General features: G+C 42.1%; 1 protein-coding gene across 1 annotated transcript in view; it reads right to left on the bottom strand.

Moving 5' to 3' along the window:
• Positions 1-10,508, bottom strand: part of OPHN1 (oligophrenin 1) — a 628,143-nt gene extending 617,635 nt beyond the window's left edge. Inside the window, exons 1-2 of the mRNA XM_004380093.2 lie at positions 10,349-10,508; positions 10,048-10,205 (exon numbers count right to left, since the gene is read on the bottom strand). Coding sequence (XP_004380150.1) covers positions 10,048-10,201 — 154 coding nt within the window. The 5' untranslated portion in view covers positions 10,202-10,205; positions 10,349-10,508. The remainder of the gene's footprint in view (positions 1-10,047; positions 10,206-10,348) is intronic.
• Between the last annotated feature and the right edge of the window lie 704 nt (positions 10,509-11,212).

Consider the following 11,212-nt stretch of genomic DNA (forward strand, 5'->3'; position numbering starts at 1 on the left):
AGATACATAGACCAATGGAACAGAATTGAGAATCCAGACATAAATTCATCCACCTATGAGCAGCTGATATTTGACAAAGGCCCGAAGTCTGTTAAATAGGGAAAAGACTGTCTCTTTTTACAAATGATGCTGGCATAACTGGATATTCATCTGCAAAAAACTGAAACAAGACCTATACCTCACACCATGTACAAAAACTAACTCAAAATGTATCAAAGACCTAAATATAAAATCGAAAATGATAAAGATCATGGAAGAAAAAATAGGGACAACACTAGGAGCCCTAATACATGACATAAAGAGACAAACCACAGCTAACAATCCACAAATACCAGAAGACAGACTAGATAACTGGGAGCTCCTAAAATTCAAACACTTATGCTTATCAAAAAACTTCACCAAAAGAGTAAAAAGACAACCTACAGACTGGGAAAAAATTTTTGACTATGATATCCGACAAGCGTCTAATCTCTAAAATCTATAAGACACTGCAACACCTCAACAACAAAAAGACAAATAACCCAATTAAAAAATGGGCAAAGGATATGAACAGAAACTTCACCAAAGAAGACATTCAGGTGGCTAACAGACACATGAGGAAATGCTCAGGATCATGAGATATTAGAGAAATGCACATCAAAACTACAGTGAGATACCATCCCACCCCAACAAGGCTGGCAATAATCCAAAAAACACAAAATAATAAATGTTGAAGAGGTTGTGGAGAGACTGGAACACTTATGCACTACTGGTGGAAATGCAAAATGGTACAACCACTTTGGAAATCGATTTGGTGCTTCCTTAAAAAGCTAGAAATAGAAGTTCCATATGATCCAGAAGTCCCACTCCTTGGAATATATCCTACAGAAATAATAGCCATCACACGAACAGATATACGCACACCCATGTTCACTGCAGCACTGTTCACACAATAGCAAAAAGATGGAAACAACCTAGGTGCTCACAAACAGACAAATGGATAAACAGATTATGGTACATACACACAATGGAATACTATGCAACAATAAATCACAATGATGATGAATAATGAAACATCTCACAACATGGATGAATCTGGAGGACATTATGCTGACTGAAGTTAGTCGTCGCAAAAGGACAAATATTGTACAAGACCACTATTATAAGAACTCAAGAAAAGGTTTAAACACAGAAGAAAACATTCTCTGATGGTTATGAGGGTGAGGAGGGAGGGAGAGGGGAATTCACTAACTAGATAGTAGACAAGAATCATATTAGGTGAAGGGAAGGACAACACACAATACAGGGGAAACCAGCACAACTCGACTAAAGCAAAAGCTAAGAAGTTTCCTGAACACAACCAAACACTTTGAGGGACAGAGTAGCTCGGGCTGGGCCCTGGGGACCATGGTTTCAGGGGACATCTAGGCCAACTGGCATAATAAAGTTTATTAAGAAAATATTCTGCATCCCACTTTGGTGAGTGGCATCTGGGGTCTTAAAAGCTTGTGAGCAGCCATCTAAAATGCATCAACTGGTCCCAACCCACTTGGTGGAAAGGAAAATGAAGAACACCAAAGACACAAGGAAAATATTAGCCCAAGAAACAAAAGGGCCACATAAACCAGAGACTCCATCAGCCTGAGACCAGAAGAACTAGATGGTGCCCAGCTACCACCATTGACCGCCCTGACAGGGAACACAACAGAGAGTCCCTGACAGAGTGGGAGAAAAGTATGGAGCAGAACTCAAATTCACATAAAATGACCATACTTAATGGTCTGACTGAGACTGGAGGAACTCCCGAAGTCATGGCTCCTGGACACTCTGTTAATCCAGAACTAAAACCATTCCCAAAGCCCACCCTTCAGGCAAAGATTAGACTGGACTATAAAACATAAAATAATACTCATGAAGAATGTGCTTCTTAGTTCAATCAGATACACGAGACCAAATGGGCTCCCATCCGCAGGCAGGATGAGAAGGAAGGAAGGGACAGGAACTGGCTGAATGGACACAAGAAACCCGGAGAGTGGAAAGGGGGAATGTGCTGTCACATTATAGGGATTGCAACTAATGTCACATAACACTATGTGTATAAATTTTTGTATGAGAAATTAACTTGAGCTGTAAACTTTCACCTAATACACATTAAAAAAAAACTGTTTAGTTGTTTAATGCATGTTCCAGAAGGGCAGAGTCCACAGTAGCCTTATTCACCACTATATACCCAGTTCCCAAGACAATGTCTAACACATAGTAGGTGCTTAGTTAATCCTAAATTGAACTGAATTATCCAAGGCCTTAGTGCTTGATACAAGCCTGATAAAACATTCTGAGGGCCCTCTGTACCACTAGGAAAACAGGAAGCTCAAAATCTCCATGGCACTCCCCTGGCAAAGTGTGTATCTTTCCAGATACTCGTGGGCTTTTAGGAACTCTCTAGAGTATTTGATTATAGAAATAAATGCCAGATTAAACAAAAGTGTTTGGCAATGCTTCAAGAAAAAAATAAGGCTATTCTTAACATAATTAAGGGCATACACGCACAACCAACAGCCAACATTATTCTCAATGGAGAAAGACTGACAGCCTTTCCCTGGAGAACAGGAATGAGACAAGGATGCCCATTATCACAACTCTTATTCAATACTATACTGGAAGTCCTAGCCAGAGCAATAAAGCAAGAAGGACAAATAAGAGGTATCCAAATGGGAAAGGAGGAACTAAAACTACCTTTTCTCAGATGGCATGATCCTATACATAGAAAACCCTAAAGATTCCACAAGAAAACTGATGGATATAACAGCAGAATTCAGCAACATTGCACGTTACAAGATCAACACATAAAAATCAATTGGGTTCCTTTATACTATCAAGGAGTATTCCGAAAACAATGCCATTTACAATAGCCCCCAAAATAATAAAATACCTAGGAATAAAACTAAATGGGGACATAAAAGACTTATACAATGAAAATTATGAAAGACTACTATAAGAGACTAAAAGAGACCTACATAAATGGAAGGATATTCCATGCTCATGGTTGAAAGACTTAATATAGTGAAAATGTCAATACTACCCAACGTGATCTACATATACAATGCAATCCCAATACAAATCCCAACAACATTATTTACTGAAATGGAAAAAATAAATGACCAACTTTATATAGTAAGGAAAGATGCCTCATACAGCCAAAGAAATACTGAAGAAAAACATAGTAGGCAGCCTCACACTCCCCAATATCAAAACATATTACACAGCCACAGTAATCAAAACAGTGTGGAATTGGTTCAGTGACAGACACACAGATCAGTGGGACAGAATTGAGAACCCGGAAATAAATCTATCCACATATGGACAACTGATTTTTGACAAAGGGTCAAAGTCCATTCAATGGGAAAGAAACAGTCTCTTTAATAAGTGGTGTTGGCAAAACTGGACATCCATTGCCAGAAAAATGAAACAGCACCTGTACTCACACCATACACAGAAAAACTAACTCAAAATGGATCAAAGACCTAAATGCTCAACCTAAAAATATAAAGTTCCTTGAAAAAAACATAGGGAGAAAACAACGGGACTCAATCTTTTTTAAAAATAGGCTAACAAACGTAACTATAAGTGCATGAATAGCAGGAGACAACTTAAGATAACTGGGGCCTCACAAAAATTAAATACTTATGGTCATCGAAAGACTTCATCAAAAGAGTAAAAAGACAACCTACAGACTGGGAAAAAAATCTTTGGAAACTACATATCCAATAAGGGTCTAATCTCTAAAACAAATAGAAAACGTCAAAAACTCAACAACAAAAGACAAGCAACCCAATTAAAAAATGTGCAAAGGACATAAACAGATACTTCACCAAAGAGGACATTCAAGCAGCCAACAAACACATGAAAAAATACTCACGATCATTAGCCATTAAACCAACCCAAACCCGTTGCCGTCGAGTCGATTTTGACTCATAGCGACCCAACAGCCATTAAAGAGATGCAAATCAAAACTACAACGAGATACCATCTCATCCCAGCTAAAATTACACTGATAAAAAGAACTGAGAACAACAAATGTTGGCAAGGATGTGGAGAGATTGCTGGTGGGACTGTAAAATGGTACAACCACTATTGAAAATGGTATGGTACTTTCTCAAAAAACTAGAACCAGAAATACCTTATAATTCAGCAATCCCACTCCTAGGTATATACCCTAAAGACCTAATGGAAGTGACACAAACAGACATACGCATGCCTATGTTCATTACAGCATTATTCACAATAGCAAAAAAAATGGAAACAGCCTAAGTGCCCTTCAGCGGATGAAGGGGTAAGCAAAATGTGGTATATGTATACAATGGAATACTATGCAACCATGAAGAACAATGATGAGTCTGCAAAACATATTATAACATGGATGGAACTGAAGGACATAATGCTAAGTGAAATAAAGCAATCACATAAGTACAAATATTGTATGATCCCACTTTTATAAGAAGACAATAATAGATATATACAGAGACAAACGTTCATTGGTGGTTACTAGGAAGGAGTTGGGGAGGGGAAGGGAAAATCACACTCTAGATACTTGTTATTTCTGGTGATAGGAAAAGTACCAGCAATGTAGGTGTAGTGAGCCCAACTTGACCAAAGTAAACGATGTTACTATGAAGCACTCAAGAAAAAAGGATGCTTGTAATAAAAAATTTGACATATATAATTTGGCAACAACACCAACAATGACCAAAAACTGGGTGTATGGTCACATATGTATGTGTATAGGCATATAGGTATATGGGTTGGTACAGGTGTATATATATGTGTACACAGATAAAAACCAAAACCCACTGCTATCTAGTCAATTCCAACTCATAGTGACCCCGTAGGGTTTCCAAGGCTGTAAATCTCTACGGAAGCAGACTGCCACATCTTTCTCCTGCAGAGGTGCTGGTGGTTTCTAACTGCTGATCTTTCAGTTAGCAGTCGAACACTTTAACCACTGTGCCAACAGGGCTCCTTATGTACGTGTAAATACAGATGTGTGTGTGCAGGCACATATATTCACAAAAGACACAATTACAGATACTTCTCAGACATAACCAAATACTTTGTGAGATTAGTTTTCTAGGTTTGAAGGCTTACAACCTTAGTCTCTGGGACAATTCAGTCAGCTGGCATAATATAGTTTACAAAGTTCATGTTCTGCATCCTAGTGAAGTCAGTATGGTCTGGGATCTTAAAAGCTTCCAAGCAGCCATCTAAGATATAACTATTGGTCTCTACTCATCAGGAACAAAAAAGTAAGAACGAAACCAAAGTCTCAAAGAAGAAACAAGTCTACAGGGCTAATAGCCTACAGAAGCCAGGCCTCATCTACCCTGAGACCAGAAGAACTAGATGGTGCCCAGCTACAACTACCGACCATTCTGACCAGGGTCACAACAGATGGTCTCGGGTAGAATGGAAAAAAAATGTAGAACAGAACTCAAACTCTTAAAAATCACCGGACTTACTGGACCAGTTGAGACCAGAGGACTCCCTGAGACTATCACCCTGAAATACTCTTTAAACCTTGAACTGAAACTGTCCCCTGAGATCACCTTTTAGCACAGTAACACAGGGGCACACAAAATAAAGGATATTACCCATATGTACAGTGCTCTACTAAAAAACCATCTATAAGAGACCAACAGGTCAACATTTATTCTAAACCAAAAACGAGAAAATAAGGGAGCAAGAAAACTAGAGTACTGGAAACAGAACCACCAGAACACAATTAAAGAGGATGCTGACACACTGTGAAAAATGTAACTAATGTCACTGAACAATCTGTATAGAAATTGTCAAATGGTAACCTAATTTACTGTGTAAGCGTTCACCAAAAGAACAATATTATTTAAAAAAAAAGAAAGAAATTCCTATGGAGCACAGTTTTGTTCTACTCTAACACACATGGAGTTGCTATGAGTAGGAGTCAACTCAACAGCAATTAATTTACATTCTCTGTGTCAGTCCTACTACTTGAAATACCCAGTCCTGAATACAGCCCCTCCCCCGCCAAAAAAAACAAACCAAACCCACTGCCTTGGAGTCGATTCCGACTCATAGCGACCCTACAGGACAGAGTAGAACTGCCCCATAGGGTTTCCAAGGAGCGGCTGGTGGATTCAAACTGCTGACCTTTTAGTTAGCAACCGAGCTCTTAACCACTGTGCCACCAGGGCTCCGAATACAGCACAATGCAGTAAAAATAAGCAGGGCCTTTAGAGTCAAGCCTGGGTTCTAATTCAGACTCTTGCCCTTACTAATTGGGGAAGTTATTTAAGTCCTCTCAACTTCAGTTTTCTCATATATCAAATGAGAATAATCCTTACCTCATAAGGCTATTACAGGATTTAATGCTTGGCACAGGGAACAGCTAACTTAGTTATAAATATTATTAATTCTGTCCAACTCCAATGCTACCTCCTCCTTTGCTTTTCTTTGTTCTCCCACGTGGAAATGAGCTCTCCCTCTAATGTCACCTAGCATGTTATCTTCCTGTTCTTTTCTTATGGCTCTGATCCCTATATACTATCTTACATGATAGTGATTTCTACCCATGTCTTGTCTTCCCTACTAGCTTGGGTACTTCTTGAGGGCAGGATCCATCTGAGACTCACTCTGTATGCCTCACAGCCCTGAGAACAATGGCTTAAATATAGTATGTGCACAAGTATTTACTGAATGAATGATATGTCTTCACTGAACTATATATAACGCTTATTAGGTGTATCATGTTGCCTTGGGATATAAGCAGGAGCCACATCACTTGTTCTGAACAATGCCTAGCTTGAGTGCTCAGCAAATAGTCAAACAATATTAGGGACTAAAATGGCCAACATAAAAACAAGCAGGCAATACATAATCGGCTTTCAGAGTGAAGGTATTTTTATTTTCCATTACTTTAAGCTATGATCATCATCTTGCACTCCAACAAGTATAAATAGATCACATTTAACGGAGAGAAACCAACCACTTCCACAAAGAAGATATGCTGAATAACATTCATAATGTCAATGACCTCTGAGCATAGAGCTAAGTAAATCTAAATATTCAAACAGGACCTACATCTAATAAATCATCACACACAGTTCAGGCCAAAGCCTTATCTAGAGCTCTGTATAAAATCAGATGCAAGCAGCATAAAATGCAGAAATCAAGTTCTACCTAAGTTAGCAACTTTAAGAAAACTGCAGCTGATTTTTGCAGCACAGTGTGCCAAATCTCACTGTTTCCTAGAAACACTAGTCATTTAATTTGATGGTCAATTTAGTAAGCTAAATAAAAAGGTGTCAGTCATTCTTCACGACTTTTAATGCTACACACCAAATGCCAAAATGGATCCACTCATGTGAATACAAAACTCACCGATGAGAGGGATAGGAGCTGGTTGAATGGACACAGGAAACCCAGGATGGAAAGGAGTGAGCTGTCGCATTATAGGGATTGCAACCAGGGTCGCATAACAATATGTGTATAAATTTTTGTATGAGAAACTAACTTGAGCTGTAAACTTTCACCTAAAACACAATTTAAAAAAAAAAAAAAACCTCACCGATGAGACATGCCAATGAAAGGAATGACATTTTCCAACAAGATCACAGTGAGGAAAAGTCTCTTCTTCCAACTACTTCTGTTTATGCATTTCCCTTCAGAAATCTACTGTAAATTACACATTCACCAGCAGATAAATTATTAATCTGAAGATGTATTATCAACGATTTACTCTGCTTACCCTTCTCCATTTACAAGGCACTTTCATATTCATTAACTCTTTTGAGGCTCACAACAACCCTGAGGAGGGTATAATTACTCCCATTTTACATATGAACGAAGTGATTTGTGCCAAATTCCAAAATGGTGAAGAGAACACCCAGATATTCTGACTCCAATTCCTGTGCTCTCCTTGTTTCTCCACATAAAGCAAGAGCATATCTGTTTTGCTTCCACCCCACTTACTCTCAGAAAGTTGCCCAGTGTGCAGAAACAGAGTTGGAGTATAATTATTATGGTCAAGACAGTGGGAAACATACCACTTTTGCCTCTAGCTAATCAGGTTTTCAGAATTCACGCAACTTAAAGGAAAAAAAAAGGAGCATGGGTTAGCTGCTGGGTTTTATTTCCTACCTGTCCTATTTTTGGATTTCTATATACACTAGCCCCTGGGCCAGAATATCTTCTTGGATCTTCTGCCCATATTCAAAGGTTTGGGCAGCATAATTGTTGACTCTTACACCGCTTTCAGTCTTAGAAAAGAAGGAAAGAATAAAAACCACTACTTGCCCCTAGCTTGTAAAACTTTTGCCCTTCCCCAAATGTTTTATTGAACTTCTTTTTTTCTTACAAACCTGAATGTCTCTGATGTGCCTTAGCGGGTCATTCTGAAGTACAAACACTTTCAGCTTATCATACATTTCACAAAGTCATTCCCTTCCTGGGGTGTAAGATGTGTCCATAAGTGTTTGACTGGATATTGCACCAAGCAGTTTACTGTAATAAGTAAACAAATAGAAAACCCTAACATTACCCTTTTTCCTTTCAGAGAACCCTCACCTTTCTATTTTTGCGGTGCAACCTACATATCTTTAACCTTTTAATGAGCTCTATTAAGTGGAGACACACCCCAAAGCATGGCCTGCAAGTTTCTAAAGGATCAGCATTTCAAATACCCCATCTTTAAGGTGCTGCCTGAAGCTCACTCTTGATCATGTCACAATAGAACGAACCATTTAAATGATCAAACTCAACCAAATGACCTGTAGGCACTTGAACAATTTACATATTCTGACCAAAGTGGGCAGACAACATGTGCAGGGAAAGCACAGACTCCAAGGGGCAAATCAGAAGAGCTGCACAAAAAAATAGCAGCTGGTAGCAGTTACCATAGCACTGCACGTCCAAGGCCTTTCTCCCTGACCTCAATTAGCTGCATCTGCCTTAAGAAGGTCCCCACACTGGGCCTAGACACAGAATTTAGGGGATAAACCTACTCAAAAGAAAATTATAAGCATACAATAGATACTTGCCAGTGACTTTGCCTTTATTTTTCACAATCATTTTACAGCCAAGAAGAGAAAAAAAAATTGTCACTCCACCCAGTCATTACCGTCCATTCTTCTGGGTATATACTTTGGCACAAACGGTGGATTTTCCTGCACTGTTGCTGGGGATGTTTACTATTCTTTCTTTTACTCTAGGGCTCCTGTCAATCAGCTGAAATAAAAACTGTACACACAGTAGAGGGAGGAGGGGGTCCACAGCTGACTCACCTGTGACCACTGAGAAAGCCAAGCTAGGTGAAGTTCCTTCAGAGAGTGCCCACACCCTTCCCCCCCCAATAACAGACCTGTATTTACTCCTTGGGGGCCAGACTCCTTGCGCCAGGGAGTGGGTAGGTCTTTGTTTCACCCTCAAGAGGAATTCAGAAGCATGTGAAGCCATCCAAAAATTCTAAGCTTAGACTGACCTTGATCTAAACCATAGGTCAGTATCTTTAAAGAAACTATCACTGGGGCAAAGGTGTTTTCCTTAGAAAATAACTTGCCATGGGAATTTTTTACTGCCCCCACACTCTTCTATAGCAACCAGAGACCAGGGCAAAACCATTACTCAAGCTGCTGGCTTTAATTCCCAATTATTTAGGAGGTACAGGGGCAGTTCCTTGGTCAGCTTGATGTCACCTTGTCCCAGACACAGGTGCAGAACACGTCCAACAGTACAGGCAGATTGCCCCTTCAGAACAACCATCTGCCAAGGAGGGGTGGCTGCAGAGCAAGAGGGTCCCTTGCATAGCTACAGATCCTTGTCTTATGTCAAGGCCACTAAAAGCACAGGTCCAAAGTTCTGGTTGTAGCCACCACTGTCCACTTCTACTGACCCCACTCCCTAAACGTCTGGAAACCCATTCCCCTCAGAGACCTGGGCTGGGAGTCACCCTGAACGCCCCCCACCCCAGCGGTGAGGGGGTCACCGGCCAGAGGTCACCGGCTCGGAGAAACAGCCCTTTGGAAGCCTTCCACTTACTTCTCATAGCGCTGATAAGCGCGTTGCCATCTTTGATCACATCTTTGATGAATTTGTTGGTCCTCTCCAGCTCCTGCTCATAGCACTTGAGTCTCTCGCGGAAATCTGGGCTGTCCAGGTAACAATCGCTGAACTCCAGCGGGGGATGCCCCATGGTTCTGATGGCGGAGATTGGGGGGAGAAGGGAAAAGACACAAAGACCGAGAGCATCAGTGGCACAGTAGGGGGATTAGCTGTGGTGGACTGAGGGCGGGATCCGCTTCGGAGGCTCACAGCCTCCTTCCCTTTGGAGGACAGGTACCTGTTCCGATGAGGCTCTTGAGTAGAGATGGCTGGTCAGTGCAGGAAACGGGCGGCCCAGCAGTAGCTCAGGTGACCGGGAGAGCGAACTAAAGCAGCAGGATCCCAGCCGGGTATTACCCAGCAAACAGCATTCCCCCTAGGCTTCTCTTCCCCTGACAGGCAGCAGAAACCGCAGCGGCTCGCCTCCAGAGACCGGCAGGATCCTTCCTGAGCAATTGCAAACGTGACACCTCGGCCCGCCCAGGGTGTAGGCGGGGGCGAGCTCCGGGCCGGGAGCCGCCTCTCCCCCTCTTTTCGCCCTCCTCCCTCCGCGCTCCTGAGCTGCTGGAGGATTTCCTTTGCGGAACTCCGCGGGCAGCCGGGACGGCACAGTCCCCTCCCCCTCCTTAAAGCCAGCGCCTCGGCTCCGCCCCTGCAAAGCCGGAGTCCCACGCCCAAGCACTTAGTCTCCTTCTTCTAGCGTCTTCCTTGCACCCTAGGGTTTCGTCACCAGGGTCCTTCGGCTGCTAAGAGTTCCTGGTCCACAGGAGTCGGACTGCTGTCCTCTTAGGCGCCAGAAAGGTTAAGCCCGGACGGCTGTGAAACGTAGCCTTCCTCCGTCGACACCCAGTGGGAGGAGGGCGATAGCCCGACTCTCGCACAATAGCTGCGGTAGCTCGGCGCTTCCCTACGGAAACTGGGGAGCAGTCAGCGCACTAGGACTCCAGCTGGAAAGCGTGGCGGCCTGGGAGATGTAGTCTTAACGTTTCACGCCCCTGACTCCTCCCTGCCGTCTCCCACCACCCCACCGGGGAGGCCGATCTCCCAGATCGGCATTCCCAGCTTACCCCAGGCTCGCTAGCCGGGCCCAAACTCAAAAGGC

This window comes from Trichechus manatus, unplaced genomic scaffold, assembly GCF_000243295.1.
Source record: "Trichechus manatus latirostris isolate Lorelei unplaced genomic scaffold, TriManLat1.0 scaffold00070, whole genome shotgun sequence".
Taxonomy (NCBI): Eukaryota; Metazoa; Chordata; class Mammalia; order Sirenia; family Trichechidae; genus Trichechus; species Trichechus manatus.